At 40.8% G+C, this 26,007-nt stretch overlaps 1 protein-coding gene across 2 annotated transcripts in view; it reads left to right on the top strand.

Annotated features, from left to right (window-relative positions):
• The window catches only part of dock1 (dedicator of cytokinesis 1), a 228,474-nt gene that overhangs the window by 27,307 nt on the left and 175,160 nt on the right, over window positions 1–26,007 (top strand). Inside the window, exons 6-16 of one of the 2 annotated variants that reach the window (XM_079260765.1) lie at window positions 388–536; window positions 1,135–1,270; window positions 2,380–2,537; window positions 4,002–4,083; window positions 4,637–4,772; window positions 11,136–11,208; window positions 13,504–13,583; window positions 18,101–18,226; window positions 18,453–18,577; window positions 23,381–23,479; window positions 24,131–24,203. In XM_079260765.1, coding sequence (XP_079116891.1) covers window positions 388–536; window positions 1,135–1,270; window positions 2,380–2,537; window positions 4,002–4,083; window positions 4,637–4,772; window positions 11,136–11,208; window positions 13,504–13,583; window positions 18,101–18,226; window positions 18,453–18,577; window positions 23,381–23,479; window positions 24,131–24,203 — 1,237 coding nt within the window. Of the gene's footprint in view, window positions 1–387; window positions 537–1,134; window positions 1,271–2,379; window positions 2,538–4,001; window positions 4,084–4,636; window positions 4,773–11,135; window positions 11,209–13,443; window positions 13,584–18,100; window positions 18,227–18,452; window positions 18,578–23,380; window positions 23,480–24,130; window positions 24,204–26,007 lie in introns of both variants that reach the window. The other variant, XM_079260764.1, reaches the window with a different exon arrangement.

The raw sequence follows: 26,007 nt of genomic DNA, 5'->3' as shown, positions 1-26,007 counted from the left end.
GATAATGCATTGTTGCGTCCTTGGGGTTCTAATAAACATCATCAATTCAGTTCAATTCAATTCAGCTTTATTTGTATCGTGCCACTTCACTTCACAATGTTGTCACAGGGCACTTTACATACAAATCATTTCAAGCCAATTCATACATAGTTCATAATAGAAACCAACTGATTACATCACACCTTTTAATCAGGAGAAATGTGACATTGTTGAAACTTTATGTAGCTCCTTGTATGTGTAGATCAATCTGCACCTGCATGTGATAAAAAAGAATGACTTATTTCAGGCAGTGCTAAACACACTGGGTTTCCTTTGGTTTAACCAAAGGAGCACTTGGCATTTTGTATTTCCTCTCATGTCTCAGCTGTGTAATGTTCTGTCTGACAGGGGGACAAACGCGAGATGTTTAACTCTGTCCGGGACATGATCTACGACCTCATTGAATGGCGGTCGCAGATCCTCTCGGGCACCCTCCCGCAGGATGAACTCACTGAACTCAAACAGAAGGTCACCTCCAAGATAGACTACGGCAACAAGTGAGCATCCATTGGACATTGGAGTATTTTAGACTTGTTTCTTTCTTCCTTATGGATCATATTCCCCTTATACTCATATCTATCTGTAAAAATGGCTCTTGGTGCAATGGGTCAGCCATGTCAGTCAATAGAAAACTACAACTACACCACATTCCATCACGAAATGACACTCCTTGCGGTTTGTAAGTGGTTGGAGAAAATCCTTTGAAAATAAAAATGGTGAAACTCCATTCTGCTCCAGTGATGAAACTTTAAACCTTTGCCCAGATAGAAAAATGGCTCTTGCCTCAAGAGATGGAGAGAATGATTAGTTGATGGGCATTCAGTTCATGTAGGCAGCATGCTGTTGTCTCTGCTGAACTCCTCCAGATCAGAAAAGAGTTGAACAAAATGAGAACTTTGAAAGGAGGCAGCGGCGCCAAGGGAATATTATATGAGAAGATGGGGGAACCAGGGGTTGCAAGCACGACTATTGCATGCACCGTTTTGCTTTAGAAAAATGTGACTGCATGCTTACAGTATTTGCCTTTTTTCTCTGCATCTCCTTTCCTAAAACGTCTTGGCCCTTGTTCATTTTCTGCCCCCTTTTTATTGCAAGATACTTGGATCTTGATCTTGTGGTCAGAGATCAGGATGGAAACATACTGGACCCAGAACTCACCAGCACCATCAGCCTATTCAGAGCACACGAGGCAGCCTCCAAACAGATTGAAGACCGGATTCAAGAAGAGAAGGTAAAGCTCTACCACCAGTTTGTTTCCGCTCTCTGACAGGTGGCTTCACTTTGTCTTCAAGCACGTTCTAATATTATGAGTATCATAGTCTCTATTTGGCCAGTTCAACAAACTAAACAAAGAGCCTCATACCAGGTTTAATATCTGACCCTGACACAACACGTCTGCTTACATTCCTGCAGGCTGTAAACCACATTTTGGTGAGTCAAAACAACTGGGTTTCATGCACCTCTATAGATAATGAAAGACCTGCTATTATCTTTGACCTTGCTAACTTTTAGTCCTGCAGTGAGTAACTAGAAACAGTATTTGTGTGCATCGACATGGTTGAAAACATGAGTAACAGCCAATTAACTAAAAAATCCACTTAGCATTATAAAAGTCAATGTATTGAATGTGGTCACTGTTAGATACACTTAATGCTTAATTGCATCATCACTGTGATTTTTATGCAAATGATCTCAGTACCACAAGCAAGGCTTCTTGCAAAACTGTAATCCCGCTTTAAAAATGTGGCTTTTAATAACATTGTCCATAATTCAAAAGCAATAACAGTGTTTTTTAGGACTAAATAAGTGTAAAAGGTGGAATATAAGGCCACTATGGGACACAGATTTGCATGGTTTCCACTTCAGAGTCATAAACTCAGCCAGATTCCAGGTCTACTTTCAGCAGCATCTTGCACCAGAATGTCACTTTGCAGCATGTTGGAAGTGCCAGACGTTAAGTGGCTTGCAGTTATGTGGCCTCCTTCTCATGTGGCCTTTCAGTCAGAGGTCTTAATTGAATATGCATGGGCAATAAGAAAGCGTCCAGGTCAATATGATAAATATTAATGATGTGGACCCCAACACACTTCTGAAGGACAATGTGGAATAGCTTCTGTTACCTTAGATGCAGCCCTGAAGATCAAGTGAAAGTAAAAGCTTTTTATTGAGTGTGGAATACATTAGGTTTAAAATTCATGGATTTATGGGAATGAATGATCACATTTTTCAGAAAAAAAAGCAGAAGTTTTCCAAGTTCTGGTATGCAAGTCCTATCTGGATAAGACAGAAAGCAGTGAAATATCAACCAATATTCACAGAAATCCCTTTTTTCTTTTACAGTCTCAGAAGCAGAATATTGATCTGACAAGACAGGCAAAGTTTGCTTCCACGCCAGCCTTTGCCCTATTTGTGACGCTGAAGAATGTAGTGTGTAAGATCGGCGAGGATGCAGAGGTGCTCATGTCACTCTACGACCCAGTGGAATCCAAGTTTATCAGGTAAACCCACGGGAATCATATTTAATTTATTTAATTTAACACATAGTAACACATCTTTCAAACAATATGAGCAGAACAATCATAGCATGTTGGCTTCGGAGTTCCCTTTTTATTCTTCTTTATTTTTATGTTAATTTATTTTCCAAATATGTGAACAAATTATTACAAGCATCCACGATCTCATGTCAGCAGATAATTTTTCTGATGCACCATTCTGACTTTCTAGGATCTGTGGCTCTAAGCTTGAAACCCAGCAACATGCTGCTGTAAAATACTGTACAACAGTTGCATGGTTCAGATGGAAGCAACATCCCTTGAATTTTGAGAGATCTTTATAGCTAAAAAAAAGCTAAGCAGGTTTATAAAATGATCAAAAAACGTCATTTTAGCTAAAGTAGGTTGACAACAGTAATGCAGACTGAAAGAAGTTTACATATAGTAAAAGACGCAGTGTTTTGCAAACACTTTGACAGAATCTGTACTGGTTCAGGTCAAACTTGTGGAAGGCTTGGAGCAACGTACACCATTTTATTTCTAAAGCTCTTTAAAAACAATGCAACAGCTGATCAAAGTGCTCAATTTATCTCTAGTTGTTTAGTGTGCTGTATTTAAATTAGATCGTGATCATTTAGTGAAAATTATCATGGCATTGTTTTATGCCATTTATATGTGATTTTCTTTGTAGTTTGGCTCTTGTGACTCTCCCAATGCCCCTGTAACAGCAGATATGTGCATGTGTTCTGTTGTATACGAAGAGACAGGAAATAAACATGAAGAAAACTAAGTAATAAGCATTTAAAAGTTAAATCTAAGAGTTGGTTCAGAAGATGAACATAGGATCTATCATCTGGCAGTGGTTCAGGTTTCACAAGGAAGACATTAAGGTGAATGTGGTTTTATGTAATAAAAATGGTTCAAAACCTTTGCTGCCAAAGGCAAACGTGCCACAAATTTGTTTCACCACCTGAGCTGTCATCCACTACAACTCAAAAAATGTCTGAAATGTCCAATGGCTTCTGCCCCGAAGAAAACGTCAAACAAATCAGCCACAAGCCAAATGGCTATTCTTTAAATAGAAATTCATCGTAGAAACGGACAAAAGACACACGGATCCAGCTATTGTTGTAGAAAATTCTTGACTCAGAAATCTCTTTAAGATACAAAGTATGGTTCCCCTGAAAGCGTACTATGTACAGAGAAAGTGCTAAATATATTTATATATTAAAAATTGTATATTGCAGTAATAGGCCATTTCACCAAGCCCTGCTGTAGAGCCAACCTTTAAAGATCTTTAACTTCAAAGTTCTAGATGGCTTTCTGGAAAAGGAATGATCCAGAATCACAGTGGATGGATGCAAATATCTCGTAACCAGTTTGTTGTTAGTAACCAGTAACCAGTTAGTTTGTAAGCATGGATTTTGAATGAAGATTTACTGAGAAATCTCTTATGTCTCTTTTTTACAGTGAGAACTACCTGGTGAAGTGGTCAAGCTCTGGTCTGGTGAAAGACATCGACCAGCTTCATAATCTGCGGGCTGTTTTCACGGTGAGCCCGTCTGTTTGTGTGAAAGTGCATGATTTTGTGTGTGTGTGTTCATCTGTAGTTAACTGTTTATTCAGCTATGTTATGAGACATGTGGGAGCCTGTTTGTAAAGAGCTTGGGTTTGTTAAGCTCTCTCAGGAAGAGCCAAGTATTTGCCAAGGCAGTCGCTTCTATCTATGGAAGTCCAAGGGTGGCGGAGTGAGCTTGCACCCACTGGGTGCACGTTGGTGGTTTTGGTCGGTGTTGCTCACAGGAAATGAATCTGCGGAAGCAATCGCGGACGCGTTTGTAGCATGCTGCGGTAAAACGTTTTTCCCTTTCCTCCAAACTCATCTTCACTTCAAAAAGTTTTATTAATTGATCCGTTGCTGTTGAGCACATCTGTAGCCTGGAGGAAAGCTGTTGTGAAATTTACATGCAAATGATTTTTCAAGCAACAAATCTGATCGTAATTGCCCAGGATTTGCCCTGTAATGGGTAAATTGTCGTGCTGTGGCCTTTTAGGCAACAGCGTCAGCTGGATTTTACTTTTTTTTTTCCCTTTTCTTTCTTCAGGACTTGGGCAGTGAAGATTTGAAAAGAGAGAAGATCAGCTTTGTCTGTCAGATTGTGAGAGTGGGACGCATGGAGCTCCGGGACAATAACACCAAGAGGCTGACCTCGGGTTTGAGAAGACCCTTCGGAGTGGCAGGTAAATCTGAAATAGTCACAGATAACCTTTTGAAAAGGCCTAACATGTTGGGGAAACTGTCTTTAAGACAAAATCCAGATCATCTCAGAAACAAATCTTTGCTTTCTGATTCTAATTTGCAATGAGTCAAAAACAATTACATTAAGTGCTACAAGTGGCACTGGGAAACTTCATGGCTACTATAATGCATATATATATAAATATATGTATGTGTATATATATATATATATATATATATATATATATATATATCTTAGGGGTGGGTAAATTGAATAAAAAAATTGAATATTTGAATTTTTTGCTTCACAATTTTAAAATTGATTTATTTGTTTAAAAAAATCAATTTTTTTTCAAATAAAAAATAATCAATTATACAATTTTTGTCATTTTTATTATTTTTGATTGATATTTTTGCTTGTATTCTTGTGCATTATAGCAGCAGAGTAATGGTCTGGCTACTGTGTTGTTTTTTCGTAGCTGAAATTTAAAAAAAAAAAAAAAAAGAAGCAAAAAAAAGTTTTGTAAATTTTTTTTGTTTTTAATCTACAAAAATCGGCAAAATTGAAGAATTGTGAGAATCGCAATTTTAAACGAATAATTAATCTTGATTATTTGCATTTTATTTGCATAACAACATTTCTGCCCAAAAGGAACATTTTTCTCGTTTGAATGGATTTTAAGGGATGATTAAATCAAATAATTGAAAAAGAGATTAATATTGTAAAATCAAGCTCTGTTAATGTTTGGAAAAGTGTATTTACCTTTGAAACTGTAAAAAAGAAATAGAAAACATCCTAGCAGCTGTTCTTTTAGTTTACAATATATTACAGTAATTTTACCTATTTAAATGTTTTCATCCACACTCTTCATTAATAAACATTAATATTTGATGGTAAACCAGGATGGGATCACTTAGTACTAACTTCAGTCTGATCATGCAGCAGAGGTGATCACCTCCATCTCTGGCTGCAGCGTGGGGCTGCATCAGACCAAGCTACATGTGTGTTCTTTAGAGTGGAGAAGGGTAAACCATACGTTCTTTAGTGTTACTCACCAAAAATCCTCGATACCAGAAAAAGACAATAGACTTGTTGATGCTTGTTTTGTCTTTAAATAGACTTACTGAAGGGTCTGAAACATCCCTAAATATAGCGGCAATGCAGCTAAGTCAGTAGCGGAGGTACCGTGTGCATCAGTGTAATCAGTGTACCAGGAAATTTTGCCTATGGCACAGGTTCTGCAGTCAAATGCATTATTTTTCTATCATTATTGAATTTATTGTAAAAAAAATAAAAAGTCATTTTTTTCCCACGCAGTAATTTTTCTGTAATTAATCGTAATAAACGTTAAAGTCCCCCCCCTAATAAATAAATAAATAAATATATATAGAATAGAAAAGTCTGGTTTAAGTGTAGGGTATAGTTTGCTTCATTCAGAAGAAAATAATAAAATATAAACATGAAATCAAAGCTGCCTTCTCAGAGGTATTGGTAAAAACAATAATGCATTTTTCTTATATAGCAGTTTTAACAAACACTCAAAGGTGCTTTACACAATAAAAACACAAAACAAGTAAAAATAACATTAAAAACTTAAAAATGAAACACAAAAATTTGAGAAAAATTCAGCTGGTTAAAGCAGATCGAAACAGTTGTGATTTAAAGATGATAGGGTCTGTAATGTCGGAGATATCGTGGGAGGGAGTTCTTGAGAGTGGGGGCCACGATGGAGAAGGCCTCTTCTTCTAACATGTATGTGTCCATTCTTGTTCTTCTAACTTTCTCCATAAAAAAACATTTCCCTTTGTCCAGCAGGTAGTTGTGACCACTTTACAGTATTCAATTCAATTAAATTCAATTCAAATTTTATTTATACAGCACATTTACCACAACCTCTGTTGACCAAAATGCCGACCAAAATTAAAATCAATGATACATACCAAAGACATCGGTAAAAAAACATATTTGGTTTAAAACAAAATACTATAAGAAAAACAGGTAAAACACAATAAAACTGTTATAAACAACAATAAAACCCAAGTAAGAGAAAATAATGAAGTCAGTAAACATTTAAATAAAGGAATAAAAATAAAAATCCAATCCAGTGCTCACAGTCACACCTTTAGCTAAATAAAAAAACTGCATGTGCTAATGTGCTGGTGTCTATACATCAGGGAAACCTCCAAGAATTGCTCAAGAGTAGTTTAAGATTCCTGCTATGGATGCAACACAATACCTACTTGAGGTATAAATCTGGATTGTTATGGGGTTTATTCACACACACCCACACCATCTGTCATTTACAACACTGTAAATTTGAGTAGTGATCAGAAGACATTGGTTTGGAGACAAAAGAGACGGACCGTCTTTGGAAATTCCTAAGTTAAATAGATATGACTCTCTAAGTATGGGAAAGCAAATTGCTCCAGGATTTCTGCACTGGTTTTGGCACTAGTCCATCAACAGCCCCTGCTTGCAAAGAAAAAAAAAAAAAAGGGGGGGGGGGGGCTAAAACTCCAGCTGATATCCAGCTGAATAAGAGAGAAAAATTAGTGTTTGATTTATGTCCTGTTGGCAAGCTTCCTGGCATATAGTAAACTAATTAGACTGGCATTTTGCCTACAGTTATCCAACAGAGAAAATGATGTCTCCATTTCTGCACCCCCAGCCCCCCCCCCCCCCCCCCCCCCCTCCACAATGTTACTTGAAGGAAATGTAAATAACATCCTGCCCTCTTTTCACACATTGTTTCCACAGCACAAAACATTAGATTAATGTTACAGCCCCATCAGTCAGGATTTATACTCCTGACTTACCGGTTCAAGGGTCATAAAACAAATGTAAAAAGAGGAAAAAAAAAAAGAAGTGGAGTGATATGAACACATTTTATGTAATATTACATCATCAGACTGCTAAAAGCAGCATCACTGTGATGTGTTGGGTTTGAATACTCTCTACAGCATTAATCACCTGATTAATGGTTCACAAAGCTTTTTGCTTTTGTGTACTGTTGCTGCAATAAAGTACAGTGAAATTTTGTTCTAATGTTTCATCAGTGTGTTTTCACTTCAAAAGACTTTCTCTAATTTTTTCGACTATTATATTCCTTACCAAAAGATTTTGCTATCGTAGCTCAAACCTTGCTTTAATTAGGACTCATGAAGGAACATCTGCCTCCCGTGGGCTCACCATCTGCGGGAGGAGCCGTAGGGGTCGGGTGCAATGTGAGCTGGGCGGCAGCAAGGGGCGGGGACCCTGGCGGTCCGATCCCCGGCTGCAGAAGCTGGCTCTAGGGACGTGGAACGTCACTTCTCTGGTGGGGAAGGAGCCTGAGCTGGTGCGCGAGGTTGAGCGGTTCCGACTAGATATAGTTGGACTCACCTCGACGCATGGCTTGGGCTCTGGAACCAGTACCCTCGAGAGGGGCTGGACCTTCTTCCACTCTGGAGTTGCTCATGGTGAGAGGCGCCGAGCTGGTGTGGGCATTCTCATCAGCCCCCAGCTTGGTGCCTGCACGTTGGGGTTTACCCCGGTGGATGAAAGGGTAGTTTCCCTCCGCCTCCGGGTGGGGGGACGGGTCCTGACTGTTGTCTGTGCTTATGCACCGAACAGCAGTTCAGAGTACCCACCCTTTCTGGAGTCCTTGGAGGGAGTGCTGGAGGGTGCTCCTTCGGGGGACTCCATTGTTCTGCTGGGGGACTTCAATGCTCACATGGGCAATGACAGTGAGACCTGGAGGGGAGTGATTGGGAGGCATGGTCCCCCCCCTCTGAACCCAAATGGTGTTTTGTTATTGGACTTCTGTGCTCGTCATGGATTGTCTATAACGAACACCATGTTCCAGCATAAGAGTGTCCATATGTACACCTGGCATCAGGATTCCCTGGGCCGCAGTTCAATGATCGACTTTGTAGTCGTATCGTCGGACCTGCGGCCACATGCCTTGGACACTCGGGTGAAGAGGGGGGCGGAGCTGTCAACTGATCACCACCTGGTGGTGAGTTGGCTCAGATGGTGGGGGAGGAAGCCGGTCAGAGCTGGCAGGCCCAAACGTGTTGTGAGGGTCTGCTGGGAACGTCTGGCTGAGTCCCCTGTCAGAGCGAGCTTCAACTCCCACCTTCAGCAGAGCTTCGAACATGTCCCGGGTGAGGCGGGGGACATTGAGTCCGAATGGGCTGTGTTCCGTGCCTCTATTGCTGAGGCGGCCAGCTGGAGCTGTGGCTGCAAGGTCGTTGGTGCCTGTCATGGCGGTAATCCCAGGACTCGTTGGTGGACACCAGCAGTGAGGGATGCCGTCAAGCTGAAGAAGGAGTCCTATCGGGCCTTTTTGGCCTGTGGGACTCTGGAGGCAGCTGATGGGTACCGGCGGGCTAAGCGGCATGCGGCTTCGGCCGTTGCCGAGGCAAAAACTCGGGCATGGGAGGAGTTCGGCGAGGCCATGGAGAAAGACTTCCGGACGGCTTCGAGGAGATTATGGTCCACCATCCGGCGGCTCAGGGGGGGGGAAGCAGTGCTCCATCAATACTGTGTACAGTGGAGATGGGGTGCTGCTGACCTCAACTCGGGACGTTGTGGGTCGGTGGAGGGAATACTTCGAAGACCTCCTCAATCCTACCAACACGTCTTCCCATGAGGGAGCAGAGCTGGTGGACTCAGGGGTGGACTCTCCTATCTCTGGGGCTGAAGTCGCTGAGGTGGTCAAAAAGCTCCTTGGCGGCAAGGCCCCGGGGGTGGATGAGATCCGCCCGGAGTTCCTTAAGGCTCTGGATGCTGTGGGGCTGTCCTGGCTGACACGCCTCTGCAGCATCGCGTGGACATCGGGGGCAGTACCGCTGAATTGGCAGACTGGGGTGGTGGTCCCCCTTTTTAAGAAGGGGGACCGGAGGGTGTGTTCCAATTACAGGGGAATCACACTCCTCAGCCTCCCTGGTAAGGTCTATTCAGGGGTCCTGGAGAGGAGGGTCCGCCGGATAGTCGAATCCCGGATTGAGGAGGAGCAGTGTGGTTTTCGTCCTGGTCGCGGAACAGTGGACCAGCTCTATACCCTCTCTGGGGTCCTGGGGGGGCCATGGGAGTTTGCCCAACCAGTCTACATGTGCTTTTTGGACCTGGAGAAGGCATTCGACCGTGTCCCCCGGGGGCTCCTGTGGGGGGTACTCCGGGAGTATGGGGTACCGGACCCCCTTGTACGAGCTGTCCGGTCCCTGTACGACAGGTGTCAGAGCTTGGTCCGCATTGCCGGTAGTAAGTCGGATTCGTTTCCGGTGAGGGTTGGACTCCGCCAAGGCTGCCCTTTATCACCGATTCTGTTCATAACTTATATGGACAGAATTTCTAGTCGCAGCCGAGGGGTTGAGGGGATCCGACTTGGTGGCCTCAGGATTGGGTCCCTGCTTTTTGCGGATGACGTGGTCCTGTTGGATTCATCTGGTCGTGATCTCCAGCTCTCGCTTGAGCGATTCGCGGCCGAGTGTGAAGCGGCTGGGATGAGAATCAGCACCTCAAAATCTGAGACCATGGTCCTCAGCCGGAATAGGGTGGATTGCCCTCTCCGGGTTGGGAGTCAGGTCCTGCCTCAAGTGGAGGAGTTTAAATATCTCGGGGTCTTGTTCACGAGTGAGGGAAGGATGGAGCGTGAGATCGACAGACGGATCGGTGCGGCGTCTGCAGTAATGCGGACTCTGCGCCGGTCTGTCGTGGTGAAGAAGGAGCTGAGCCAGAAGGCGAAGCTCTCGATTTATCAGTCGATCTACGTTCCTACCCTCACCTATGGTCATGAGCTGTGGGTCGTGACCGAAAGAACGAGATCTCGTATACAGACGGCTGAAATGAGTTTCCTCCGCAGGGTGGCCGGGCTCTCCCTTAGAGATAGGGTGAGGAGCTCAGTCATCCGGGAGGGGCTCAGAGTAGAGCCGCTGCTCCTTCGCATCGAGAGGAACCAGTTGAGGTGGCTCGGGCATCTGGTCAGGATGCCTCCTGGACGCCTCCCTGGTGAGGTGTTCCAGGCACGTCCCTCTGGGAGGAGACCCCGGGGAAGACCCAGGACACGCTGGAGGGATTACATCTCTCGGCTGGCCTGGGAACGCCTCGGGATCCCCCCCGCAGAGTTGGCAAATGTGGCTGGGGAGAGGGAAGTCTGGGCTTCCCTGCTTAGGCTGCTGCCCCCGCGACCCGACCCCGGATAAGCGGCAGAAGATGGATGGATGGATGGATGGAAAGAACATCTGACAACAGCTGGGACTTTTTTTTTTATTATTTATTATTACCAGTTATTTCTATCTTTTACCCCACTTTGATACTCTTTGCAGGCCTTGAGAATGTTTTAAGCCACTCTCTGTTTTCCCTTTTTTTCCCCCCTCCACAGTAATGGATGTTACTGACATCATAACGGGCAAAATGGACGATGAGGACAAGCAACACTTTATCCCATTTCAGCCGTAAGTGCATTGAGCTGCAGCATAAAACAAATCACATTCATTCTTTCTTTCGTGCTAACCTCCATCATATATGAATCTTTGACATTAGCTAATTTTAAGACATAAGTCCTTCCACATTCCCTCATGGCTAAATTAAGGCAATCTTATTAAACGGCCATCGTTTTATAGAATTGCAGCCGGCCTCAGAGTAACCTATTGCTTAACGCAATTTTCTGCATAATTGAAAATGCTTCAGATTCTGGCACTTCAACTTGCAGATCACCACACTTGTAGGTTTTATCTGGGTGTAAATCATTGAAATTAAAGTCTTTCAGTGCGAGGAAAAGAATAGGTTCTTACAGGAGGTAGCTCTTGCCCAAATGGGATTATTAGACACAGGGAAAAAAATATGAGTAGGTTTTGAAATAGCAGTTCCACAACTCATTATTTCCTGCATTTTTAGACATTTTTAGCAGAAGTAATAACTGAAAAAGCCATTCAGAGAATTTTCCACAATGATGTTATTTGGATAGGCTCCAGGCATCCAAACAACAATGAAAATAGCTCTCAGAAATGAGCCAAATAGATCAACATCTTGCTGTGGTGGCTGCTTGTTTTTCCTAAACAATACTTAAATATAGTTAACATCTGATTGCTGTTCCATTTAAAAAAAAATGCACATGTAAAGAATACTTTCTGTTATGCTGAAATTATGCATTTCATGTGTTTGAAATCATTTAAAATAATATAAAATGTAAGGAATTTACTGTCAGGTCGGCCTGTTTTACACTGACTCCAAACCTAATTTTGAACCGTCTGGCAAAAGAAGTTTGTTTGGCATTGAAAGCTCTCAAAGGGCACCAAAAAATAGGACTTCTTAATCCTGAACGTAACACCAGGCTGCTGTGGTACTGATGTGTTAATGAATTGGAAAAGAAAAAAAAAAGTAAAGCAGAAGCTGAACTAATTCTGTATGTTTGCACAAGTGTTGTATTACATGATGTTGCAATAAAGTTGGGGAAAAAAACCAGGCCAAACAATCAATCAGATTCAGAAAGTAAAGAACAAATAGAAAAAAAATAAATACTTGCACAGAAGTGCAGCTGGACATGGTGTTATATGATCATAATTCCACCACAGCAGCTACAAGTCATCTTTCATAGATGAAGACAACGGCATTACCACTGAAAATAAAGCTGTAATGCTGTAATTGTTGGTTTGGAATAAAGCATGAATGTTACTGTGTTGTGACTCTGCCAGGCAACTGATTTAGATCTCTGTAGGATATTTCTAAAAGCTTGTGTTTACATTCGAACAGCTCATGAAATTCACTCAGCTGTCTGAATATAGTTTATTTTGGGAAAATGTCACTTCTAATGAAGCCTTACAACTTAACTTTTAATTTCAGTCAATCTTTACTTGTATTGCGCCAAAATACCAAATCTCTGAGACTTGAACTACATCGGTGACAGAACCAGAACCGTGCCCGCGTAAAAAAAAACCACTGTTGTAGAAAAGCCAACTTTATTCCTGTTGCTCTCAAGTGTTTTGTCCTTTAGGTGTAAAGGTGTTGTCTTTCATTGGAGTTTCTTTCTTGAATTGAATTTTGATAAAGTGGAGGTATAGAAAACAATCTAAGAAACGCAATTGTTCTTCGCCGACATGCCCACCATCTTTCCCTCCGTTACTTTGACTTAAAAAAAAAAAAAAAACCCTCTGCACTTCAGATCCCATCTGTTACACAATGACAAGCGACATCGTAGTGATTCTCAGTTTACATCTGTTTCCTTTGAATTTGTCACTTGACGAACATGAAGCTTCTTGCTCTTAAAATATCCTCTGATTTGAATGTTTTTCCAATTAAATGTGAAGCACTAAATGCATTCTTGGGGTTTGGCATGTGAGTTATTAAGTCTTCTATCGGTTAAGCTACTCACCCACTCAGTGGCTCTGATAATGGTGTCTAGGATTCATGTCTAAATTATGATTCCTTTGTTTCTTCCATTACCCATCCTGCCTCACTGTTAACTGCTAACAAGTGGCTTTGTGTGTGTCATGGTATTCGCATCACTCTTCGGTGTGTCTCTCTCTCTCTCTCTCTCTCTCTCTCTCTCTCTCTCCTTGTCTCTTTTTCATCTCACTGCCCTCATCACAACCACCACTTTGTGGCCCTTTCTGCCCCACTCCTCCTCTTCCTCCTTTCTTTCCACCATCTTGTCGCCTCTCTGGTGTTTGCCTGTTGTGTGCATACTGCAGGCTAGCGCTGGACGATGCCATTCGACACAAGCAGCTGAACATCTCACGTTTTTCACCCAGGGTGGCGGGGGAGAACGACTTCCTCCAGACAGTCATCAACAAAGTCATCACTGCCAAAGAGGTCAATCACAAGGGCCAAGGTACAGTGCAAAGCTCACACAGAAGAAGGCAGGCGATGGAAGAAACTCTTCACCGTGCTGTCAGAGTTAATTTTGAGGGGGAAAAAAATCTGCTCGTGCGATTTAATGAAAAGAAAACTTACTAAATATCAAAACTTGGATCTGGGAGTTTTGTGCTCTCATGTCAAAGAAAATCTTCTTTTCTGTTATGTCACCTAATCTGATACAGTACCTAATTAGTCGCTGGTTAAGCTGAATGTTTCTATAAATAACAATGTGTGTAACAAGGTTAAATAAGCTGCCATTAGTCATATAACCCTCTACAAAACTATATTTTTCTTTTCTTTTTCCGTTTGTTTGTGTAATTCTTTTGTGTTTTGTTTTTTAACCTTTGGTCCAAGTGTTCTGTGGATGTTGAAGGTTTGTAGACTACAGTGATCTGTTCCAATTTCCACTCCCATTTCTTTTTGTGTGCAAATTTCTTTTTGTTCCACATCCATGCAGAGATGAGTTAAGGTTAATTTGATCATCTTTCATTTCTTTATTCTCTTTGAAAATTTGGTTCCAAAGTGAATAAATAAAGCAGCAAAATGCCAGAGATCCTCCTCTCCCATGCATGCCCAAACTCTGCCTACAGCGGCAGCAATGGTGGATGACAGTGTTATTTTCTTGCTGCCAAAGCTGTTGAGCATTTTATTGCTTTTACAGCAAAAAAAATCTAAACAAACTTCTCCTTTTTTCAATTTTCCCCCAACATTTTCATTGTATGTTTGTTTTCATGATCCGAGCTCATGCAGATGCCCCCTGTCGTCTTCACGGTTTGGTGTATCTCTGTGGCAGCGTTACAGAGCTTGTGACACATCCAGTGGTTTGTGTGGATTCACACATTTCTTGGAGAGAAAAGAAAGTTTGTAAGGAAAGTTCAATGTCCATAAGGATGTACTCCGAGCTTGCATGAAGTCATTTTTGCACATGCACTGTAGTTCTGAAAGGTTCTGAATTATAAATTAAGTAGGCAGGTGTTACCTCCAGATTCTCTGTGGAAACTTTTCCACCCAAACCCCCTGGTGAAATGTCTAGAGTATCAGCAGTGAGACCATGTTCAAAGTAGCAGAAAATGTTCCATCGTATTTGCTGCTACTGGGCAAGTTGAGTGTGTGTGTGGCACTGGTAAGAGTTGCTGCTACATGATCCTTTCTTCTTTTTTGCTGTTTCCGACTCGCTTCTGGTTATATTGTGCACACTCAGATCATACGATGATACCAGTGTTTATATCAGCACAGCATCATTCATCAAAGAGGCTCACACGCTATGTTCGATGTGTTGTGAAGAAAATACAGCGATTTCAAGTGTAGTCTTTGCAACACTTTGTGCCTCTGCGGGAGGCAGCCCCTTCTTTGCATTTCCAGCTGTGAGAGTAAAATCTACTGCTGTAAAATGCTTGTGTGTACACTAGCTCTGGAAATAGTCTGGACCAATTCACCATCAGCCCTCTTGTTATCCAACATCACCAGTGCCCATGTGTGACAATGGCTTCTTTTGGCACAGTTATTTACCAGTTGTTTTTTTTTTCTTTTCATTTGTTAAGTCAATTTATTATTCAATGTTGAGTTCCTCATGATAAACTTTATGCTGCTAATAATAATCAAAAGGGAAGTGATTTAAATATATTTTACAAGTGCAGGGGTGACTAATGGTTAAAGGTGTATGGCAGTCAGCTCAACTCATTGTAGTCACGCATTCATGTTAATATTGTGTCAGGATTAGGACTTAATCCTAAATTTAGACAAGACATAAGTTCATATCAGACTTTTTGAAAATAATTTAAATATCAGTAATTTTTTTTTTCTTGATTATTTTCTCCTTTTCTTTAAGAAATATGTTACACACATGAATTAAATAGTAAGAAAACTGTTGCATGCCTGAACTTGTCATCAGCTCCTCAAAAGCTACTTTGATTAATTTATAGCTGTTATAAATGAATTCATCTATTGGAATTGATGCAAAAACTGAATTCAACCAACATAAAGACTTTTATTTTAAAAATAAGTTTTTCTTTTCCACTGATCTCAGCATACACAACTGCTAGGTTGCTTCTCTTGCTTCTCACTTCTCGCTTCAATGCCAAAAGTTTTTTTTCATTTACCTTTGAATTACATTCACCCGTAAACTATTTAGCTTACCTTCCACATTAGCAGCTAAAGCCAAAACCGTTCAGACAACAATGAATGTTTTGAAAATAACAGAACGCATGCATACCCACCGCCCCCACTGCAAGGTCTAATTTATCAATTTTTTACCCGTTTTCTATGCAGCGCCAGATCACAACAGAAGTCATTTAAAGTCTCATGTTGTCTAGAGTAGCTTTACATTTCATCCTTAAAAAAACAAAAACAAAACTAAATAGTCTGATGTTATGGATCTGATTTACATCTGATTTAGCCCGTATATGTCTGTTTTCTTCATGTCTACACATTATTTGAGATCTGAACTATTAGAATATTTAGAGCAGCTCCACCGAATGAAACATTTTTGTCAGGACATTTATAAAGTTAGACCCTTTTCTGTGTGGATTTTCTCTCCGTCTGTAAACTTTGGGAAACATGGTAAATGTAGACAACAATCTTTTGAAAGTTGTAAATCAGAAGTGCATGTAGATGTGTCACATCCAATTATGACAGTAATTTCATTATTCCAGGATATCTGATTTTGATGTAAACTGGCTTACTATCTTTAAAAAATAGTTACCTGAAAATGTCTTTTAATATAAAAAAATAAATGGTTTAACATACATATCTGTTAAATAGTTTAAATCTAATTGCATTTAATTGGATCAAATTGAATCAGGCTGCTGTCAATTAAATCAATTCTGGAAATTAGCAGTGAAAAATTTATAATGGAATATCACCTGTTGTCAAGATTTATTGTCAGTGATCGGTTATTGTTTAATTGCACTTTGCTAAATATGAAAAAATCTCTATGAAAAATGTGCAAATTTTCGTAAAGTTTAAGGGGAGCAGTACAGACTCTGTAATATCACCCCAAGCATAATGTAAAGGAGGTGAAACTGTCCTTGATTCTCTTTGAACACACTCCAAATTATTGCTCAAAATAGTTGCTCATGTTTCCATGACTACAGCATCCCAGCAATCCATCTGCTAAATAAGCTGATGAGTCTTCTGCAAGCACAAAGTCTTATCAATAACTTGACATCTGTGTTAGGAGAACAATCTTTGCCATCTCTGGGATTGTTGCTGCTTGGAGGAGGGGGTGTAATGTTACAGTCTCAGTGGTATTGTCATGCCCGATGAAGATGTGCTTGGATAAATGTCAGGTCTGCTCCAGCCCACACTGGGAAACACAGTGGAGTACTGATAGCAGCTTTTTCGGTCATGTTCGCATATGAAAAACCCTCCAGCTTTAGTTGGTGGTAAAAGTAGGGGGAGTGATGTGTAATTCATGACAATACAGGGTGTGAAAAGTAAAAAGTCTCACAAGCCAACAAAGGCTGCTCAGTTTTGCTGGCCCACTAAAGAATAAACAGCTTTGATTGGATGACTTGTTTGTATGTAGTTCAGAAGTGTGATTTTTGCTATTCTGCTGTCCCTGGGAGAATATAAAGAGGGAGGGATGTCACCTTTTAAAATGTGCTTATAGAACTCCCAGCAAAGAGACAAGAAGCTTGTCTTCCAAGCAGCACAAAAAAGCAGCACTTGCTGCTGTTAAACTGTTTGGAAACATGACACCACAAAGTCTGCTTTAAGTCCCTCATTTCCGAGTTATTCAGAACCACAAATTCACAACCTGAGTTTTTTTTTTCCAGAGCAATGCCGGTCCAGAAAATACCTAACTATTTTAAATAATGAGACACAAATTTTGTGTATTCTCACATGAAAAGCAAAGAAAACTTACAGAAGGAGTTTGGTGTATGTGAGCACATTTTTAAATAAAATTATCTGTTGGCTGAAAAGGAAGATTCATTATAATGAATTGTTTTAAATGAACTATGGATACACACTAGGATCTGACTGCATGTTTTAATTAAAGTAACTTTTAGTTAGACACTCATCTCTTGCACACAAAATAACTCATTATTGCAGTTGGTTAAGCAGTAACCGGAGATAACTGTAATTTATCAGAATAAAACAGTGTTTTATGTCAAAGTTGCCTCCTTACACTCTCAGTTTTTCCTACTTTTCTTATTTTGTTGAAACTTTAGAATATGAATATTATTCTGGGAGTCTAGAATTAACAATTTATAGCTTTAGTTGCCCCACATCTTCTTACCACATTCTGAGCTTTGTGTGAGTAAGTCACCTGTAATCTCAGTTATTATGATGTTTTAATTAAATCCCTTCCAGTGGTTTCCATTTAGCGTCTCCCCCCGGAGCTACTACGTGTCACTTTGACGGCTGCCAGTTGAAATCACAAGATAAAATCTGTATTTAGCAGTTTCCTGGGGCATTTCTCTTTTGTGCTGTCCTCTCATTATGTTATCTCACCTCCACCATCTCTGTTCATCTCGATTGCATCATCAGGCCTGTGGGTGACTCTGAAGCTGCTTCCTGGAGACATTCATCAGATAAGGAAGGACTTCCCTCACCTTGTGGATCGATCCACAGCCGTGGCTCGGAAGATGGGCTTCCCAGAGATAATTATGCCAGGTTGACTATTATAACAAATATCGAAGTGTGGTTTTATTTGTGTTTTTTTTTTTTTTTAAATTCTTGACTCTTATCTAGTACTTCACACAATGTCAAAGAATGTATGATCAATCATTAAGATATTTGCTGTCAAAATATCTGCTCATTCAGCCGAGGAATAGATAATATGCTTTATGAAGATGGGATAAGAGATGATTAATCACTGGATTTTTCCCGTTGATTAAAGGTGATGTGCGAAACGACATCTATATGACGCTGGTTCAGGGGGATTTTGACAAGGGGAGCAAGACGACATCCAAGAACGTCGAGGTGACCATGTCCGTTTACGATGAGGATGGCAAGAAACTCGAGGTATGACTGGGGAATATTAACTTCCTGCTGTGGTCATTTTCCGGGGCTCAGCTCCTTCTCAGCATTCAGGACATAGGCACTCTAAGCAATCGGTGTCTCAGACTGTGTGATTTACCCAGCTTTCTTTAATCTCGCACAGCTCAGCACGCTGCTTAACTGACCACGACTCCCATAAAGCAGCGTGATACACAGGCCATACTGCATGCCTCTGCCGCCTGTCGGCAATGACAGACTGCAATATTGGTGCTTTGTGTTTGATTGAGTGGCCCAAAATTTGCCTTCCCACTATGAGAATCAACCTTTATCATTGTCACAGTCACTTACAGGTTCAACCATGTGGACATGCTGCTCACATAACACTTAGATATGTTGAATCAACGCTTTTCCACTTGGATAATTAGCTTAGCTAATGCAGTTAGCTGTCTGTTTCTTTGCCACGGTTGCAAATCTATTTGCAACTCTCAGTTGCAGAGGTCACCTATTTATAATTTGAGGTCAGTCTGTAATTAGTTTTTTTAAAATTGAAATCATACCTGTTGTCTCCCTTTACAGGAAATCTGGCGTTTCCATTTGCTGTTTTGTACCTTTTTAATCGTACCAAATGTCTTCCGACATTGTGGAGTTTGGCTATTTGCAAGCTGTAGAATGCAAAATTGACTGTCAGAGATCTGTCTACCTTTTAATCATGTGCCAAACCAACAGTGTTTAATGTCCTAATGAAGCTTTTATTTCATGTTGAATCTCAGTGATCCTTCTCTCATGTTTAATCATTGATATTTCTTGTTATCTTAAGCCGTTACTCCTCTTTGTCCATATATTAATGCGGGGCGCACAACGTTTTGGGCCATTGGTTATAAAGAGCATGTAGGTAGAAGTAGAACAGGCTGTTTGCTGTGTCTGAGGTGTGTGATGTTCCATATTTATAAAGTTCAGGCAAAACGTTTTGATATTTGCTATAAAGCATACTACGACCACTACTACTACTACTTTTACTACTACTACCACCACCACTACTACTACTACTACTACTACTACTACTACTACTACTACGAATATAATAATAATAATAATAATAATTTGTCCTTGACAATAATTTTTTCCAGGTTTTATTTAAGGTGTCCATATGTTTAATGATATAAAGAGAGCAGGAGATGTTTTACTCGCTGCTGGGGAGAACATTTGGAAGTAGGCGTGATCACTTGATCTTTCAATGATACGTCAGAGTTTAAAGGATTTAAATGTCATACTGATGCCAAAACCTCCTTGCCTTCTGCTTGGTTTTGTCGAATAATAGATCTAAATAATTGTTTTTAAAAGGAGTTTGGACTTTTGAATTGTGTGTCTTTAAAATGTAGCTTGCTCGATCTCTTTTTCCAGGATTTCCAACCCTACCTTTTAATTTACACGTTCCAAGGCTCACCTTGAATGCACGAATCTACTCGCTTCTCCTGTCGTCGCTTGTGCAACAGGCATTTAAGCATTCTGTGACGGCTACACTCAGCAGTGAAGTCACTGTGCAGACAACGTTTTTAATAAATGACTGATATGATGTGACAAAAATAAAAAAATCAGCGTCAAACTCCTGAAATGACCGAATGAAGTAGTTGAAGACAGTTTTCCAAGTGAAGCTGCTCTTCTTAATAGTCAGATCTCTGAAAACGTGTTGTCGTAAATAAAACCCACAAAAAATAAGAGATCAGTTAAAGATATTACACAGCTCCTAAATTACTGCATTTACACTAGATTTATCTTCTTCAGCTGTGTCTCCATGATGGGCATAAATTTTGCAGCATGTTTGGTTTTGATATAAGGACAAAATCTAAACCTGTTCTAGAGGAAATGTAACCTTCAGGCTTCAGGGAGCTGAGCCAAAACAACGCTTAACTGAAAACAAAACAGCCCAGTCTTTGCCAAAAAAAGGCAGCATCACCACCATCCTGTTGTTACACGACAGGATGGAGCCATGCTTTCATGCTGTTTCTGATCCTTCCATCTGAATGCTGTAGCTGAACCGAAGGCTCAGCAGACCAGAAAATGTTTTTTTTTTTGTTTTTTGTTTTGTTTTCTATTGTACAGTTCTAGGAAACTTCTATGAATTGTAGTTTCCTGTTCTTAGCTGACACGAGTGGCACTCAGTGTGGTCTTCTGCTGCTGTTGCTTGTCTGCTTCAAGTTTGGACAGGTTGTACTTTCAGAAAAGGTTCTGAATTCTGAATATTATGGTTGTATGCAAGTGGTTACTGAAGTTTGTTGCTTTTCTATCTCCTCCAACCAATCTGCCCATTCCTTCATGACGTCCTCTGACTTTGTTGAGATAACTGCCACTCATTAGATGTTTTCTCTTTTTAATTTATGGTTGTGTGTGAAGCCAGTCGATCAGCAGTTCCTGACATACTCAGACGAGCGACTGGTGATTTTCTTCATATTTCAAAGTCTTGCGTTTCTCATATTTGAATTTGTTTATAGCATCCATAGTCAATGATGCAATTCTATGATATTGTTTGGTTAATTTCTTAAATTAATTCGGAAATTTTCTTTACATACAGCCTTAATCTGCACCCTGTTGTAACGTCAGGTTCATAGGCTTCCAATGCTAGCCATTTAGCATTTGCCTTTCAAGTTGTAAAAACTCTGAAGTTATTGTGCAGTGATCTTGTTTCCGCTTAATTTAAATACCCGCTGTAGTAGTAGGAAGTACTCCGTAATTGGAACGAGAACAGATTTAGCAGTAATTTGAGATGACAGATTTTGGGTTGTAAGTAGTCTTCCTACAAACAGTGAATCAGGAGAGAGCTCTATTACCCTCGGCTGCATCAGTTATACTCATTAGTCTTAAACTGAGAGGCTTTGTCAATGATTTAGCCCAGCAGGCAGAGAAAGTGTAAGAATCATTGCTGATTATAGCTAAATTGTTGGGTCTGACTTCTGTCCCATGGTGTGTAATCTTACAACAGAGTCAACAAATATGCCTTTTGTTTCTTTTGTTGGATGAGCCAGTTGCAATTTCTGATGTAATACTATAATACACATTGTTCTTTGATTATTTGGATACATGTTCGTTTCTTTTTAATAATCATAAACTTAGAAATAGATTGTGCATCTTTATGCCCATGTGTGCATCTGTCAGACATTATTTATTACAGCATAACCATCTGCATATAATGTATGAATATCCATCTCAGACCGGTGCTGCTGTAACAACTTAATTTTATTGCTAATGCAAAAATGAACAAGAGTTTTAACAGATTATTTTTTACTTCTCTGTCTGAGTCACTTTAATAATCAAATGCCGGTATATATTTTTATTTTAGGGTTTTCAGAACACATGGATTATAATGATCGTAGCCAGTGACAGCAGTCAAATGGATAGAGTCGTGGCCACCTTGCTGCTGGAGACTCGCATCCCCGTCTTGCAATTTTAAATAGCAGTGCTGTATCTCGTCTGTCCTGCCTTCCAGAGATCACAGTTAATTGGCTGAATTCTCCTTCTTCCTTCTTGGTTTTTAGGGGGCTGAAAGGATATTCTCCTCCTAAGATAAGAGGCACAGTTGTTTCTCATCTGTCTCTTCAATGTCTGAAGCAGTTTCAGACATTTCTTTTCCCAAATAGATGCATTTTATGCCCCTAAACCTAATGCTGACTTGAAAATGTTAGTTGATATTTTCATCTTACCAATATATATATGTGTTAATATTTCTCCTGTTAACTGAATAGCTGCATTTAATTGTTCATTTTGAAGCAGGTTGTTAAAATATGCTTATCTAACAATGCTAACTTTATCCATCTTTCTCTTTAGGTGCGTCTGTATCGACAGTATCTGAGGCCTTTTACTATCTCTTTTCTCTCTTTCCACCTCCAGACACTGTCATCCTTCCTATTTTTAAAGAAAGGATTTGTGATGCGAGTAGCTGGCCAGTGACATCTTATCACCTTGACATATTAGCACACCTCTAGAGACCTCATCTCACCCACAGCTAGACCTCAGCAGCCACTTCTCTAAAATCTGAAGCTGTCAGGAATCTTGGCCAGTCTGTGAAGAGGGCAGATTTGCCAGATTTAGCACCTGCGCGCCCCCCCCTCCCCAAATATCTGCTCAACACAGCTGGGGGAGACAGGGTCTGTTATTCCTCATAATTGCTGCTTGTCAGAAACCATTAGTGTAGGAGTATTTCAGCAGTGGTACACTCGCAGGCCAGGGAGTCAGCTGGAGTAGTGGGAGGAAAGAGGAAGTCTGGCCGAGCAAAGATTGATAGAAAACAAGGCATGCGTGCCACCCGCTGTCACTCCATCCTCTGTGCCAGCTCCCTTAGTGAGGCGCGTAGTATTTTACATATGCACCCCGACTTATTGTAGAGATGCAGAGGGGAGACCCAGTAGAAGGACCAATTAACTTGGTTGGATCGACCAGCACCAGCTGGTCTGCTTTTCCTGCGCCCCGGCTTCCCTTTATGTGCCGCTGCATGGGAGCCCCAGCAGCTCCTTTTTGAATAATTAATTTCTAATTTATTTCTTCCACATTGCTGCCATGAGATTGGCAGCTAACATGCAGGTGCTCATGCATAAAGTCAATCCAGACTTTTTAAAGACCATTCTGCTAGATTAAGGTTTTTCCAGCCTGAGGGTGTGTACTTTATGAAATAAGTGCAAGTCAATTTTCCACATGCAGGGAGTGTGCTAATGTGATGACTGAATGGTAATAGATCAACCATCATACTCTTTGTATTTAATGAACTTAAAGCTCGGCCTGCTTAACCAGATGCCTTGTTATATTTAATTACTTGATATGTTTTTTCTTTCTGTCCAGAATGTGATCTTTCCTGGAGCTGGAGATGAGGGGATCAGTGAGTACAAATCCGTCATCTACTACCAAGTAAAGCAACCGCGCTGGTTTGAAACAATAAAGGTGAGTGTCTCTGCATTCCTTTTAGTTATTGCCAATTTTTCCTTTGATTATTTCCCACCATGACAGCAGGGCAATAATAGATTTGAGATCAGGACACTCATTAGTCCTCACAACAAAGGGGATAAAAGTTGGGGAAATGCCAACCCTGATTAATCTAGCTGTTGGCAGATATCGTGCAACCTTACAGTTCATGATCACCCCATTTTTATATAGCATGGTTGCCATAGAACAGGGGTATCCACCGACGGTCCTTGAGGGCCACACTCCTGCAGGTTTTTCTATGTACCCCTGTTCCAACCAACCTGAATCAAAGGAATCAGTCACTTTGCAAAACTTCATTGGCTGTTGGATCCGATTAATATGAGCCAGGTGTGTCAGAAAAGGGATACATGGAAAATCTCGAGGACTGACTTCGAACACCCATGCCATAGAAGATGTTCTTGCTTAACAAGGGGTCAGTTAGCAAAGATTTGTGTGCATTAATAATTTGAATATATGTAAAAAAAAAGAAAAAAAAAGAAAAGAAAAGCTAAGATTGTGAGACATACATGTGTGGCAATACTTAAACCATTTAACACCTCTGCAAAGAGAAGCATGTGCTTTCCTGAGTGTGAACGTCACATGACCTTTCTGTTCTATCCCTTACCTCAGGTTGCTATACCTATTGAAGACGTGAACCGGAGCCATTTACGGTTCACTTTCCGCCACCGCTCATCGCAGGACTGTGAGTATAAATGTCAGCTTGTGAATAATCAGTTTTTCCCGATGACCAGCTGTACAATTGGCTGCTAATCCATCTACAGCAAATACAAAGGAAAAATATCTAATCCAAGCAGATGTGCTGCAGAGTGAAAAATGCTTTGATGCTCACCCTTTGTCACATTAATCAGAGGTATTAGTTTGCTCCTGCACAAAGCAGCATCATGAAGTGACTTGTCAGAGGCTACAGCTGCAATGTGCTGGGGGTTTTACTTATAGAGGCTGGAGTATGACTGAGCAGCTTAGTGTTGTATGTCCTTCTGTTTTTTTTGTTTTCTTTGTTTTTATTTCCCCCACATTTAAAAAAAAAAAAATTTTTATTTCGATGGTGTAAAGGGCAGAGAAGTCTGGCACAAAGCTGCCATCCCATCTGTCTGCCACATGGCCCGGCTGTTTCCTCTAGCAGCAGTAGTACAACAGAAAAACTTTTTTTTTTTTTTTTTTGTTTTGTTTTTTTTTGGAGCACAAGAGGACTCATAGCAGGTGTAGATAAACAAAATAACTCAAAAGAACTTGCAGCATACCATCACGGGAAAGCGAACCTTTTGTCTAACCTGCAGCTCCAGCCGTGATCTTGTTCCAAAATCCAGCTGTGTTTGCTCCTCACCTCCATGCAGGTGGAAGAAACTGCCAGGTGGCAGAGCTCAGTGCCGGTGTATAATCCACTTGGAGAACCTCCTTGTCATGCTTGACACCTTACTTCTTTGGAGACTAATACTGTTAGGAGGCTTTAAAAAAAGAAAACCTTTGTGATTTGCTGTTATCTGGCTGCAACGGTTACTGGAGAAGCTCACCTCAAGTGACACTGGGACTGCAGTGGCATGCTGATGCTGTCAAATTTTCGCTTCTTACTGACAATAGAGAAATATAGTGGAAGGTGTAATGACCAGATTATTTTGGATTTATGTACAGTGGTACTGCATGAGTTTATCCTCTATGTCATTGTGCGCCAGACTTGGTTTTATCCCATTTTGGAGCAGAATGTGTTTGACAGCAGAGTAATCATTTTTATAGTAGGATGTCTCACTGTACAAACACAGATTGTTATTAAACCTTTACCATACTTGATTTACTTCTTGTTTTCTAAACATTCCTGTTATTTTATTTATAGTGTTTCACAGCTTGATATTAATCCTTCAGATTTAATATTATGTTTACAAAAGCTGCATATAGATCCCGTAGTCTGCCAGGTCTGCTACGGCTGTCATCTTCCCATGTCCGTCCTGCTTTCTCCACTGCGCTCCTAGCAAGTGTTGCACTTTTTGTGGGAAACACGGAATGACAGAGCTGCTCGTCAAGGCCACCGGTCGATCTCATGTGCTTAGTATCTCAGCCTCCCCCTGGTCGAGAATTTGGCCAGCTCCAAAGCAGTGTCTCTAGCAACTACTCCAGCACTGTCAGGCCTCATCAGACAGACAGGCTGCTATTGCAAATGCTGCATTTTGTTGTTCGAACATCAGCACCATCCTTTCACTGCTTTTTCCTCTGTCATCATCCCTTTTTACCTGGGGAGTTGGGCTTTTAAATGTGGCAAAGCACACTCGACATAGATTTGAAGTGACAGCCCACCTGAGAAATGAAAGTCTGCAAAACCATTACAGAAACGTGACTGTGACTGTGTTTAAAGCAGCTGCTCTATCCTGAAAATGACCTCTTTTGCCTCTGCAAATGCATGGTTTGGAGCTCTCTGGTCTCCTTTGGAAGACACTGATGCATTTGGTATCTCTGGGTGGCATGCAAACAGTGTGTTCCCTCTGCCGGTTCCTCTC

This window comes from Telmatherina bonti (assembly GCF_933228915.1).
Source record: "Telmatherina bonti genome assembly, chromosome: 21".
Taxonomy (NCBI): Eukaryota; Metazoa; Chordata; class Actinopteri; order Atheriniformes; family Telmatherinidae; genus Telmatherina; species Telmatherina bonti.
This window is presented reverse-complemented; position numbering and strand designations above follow the sequence as displayed.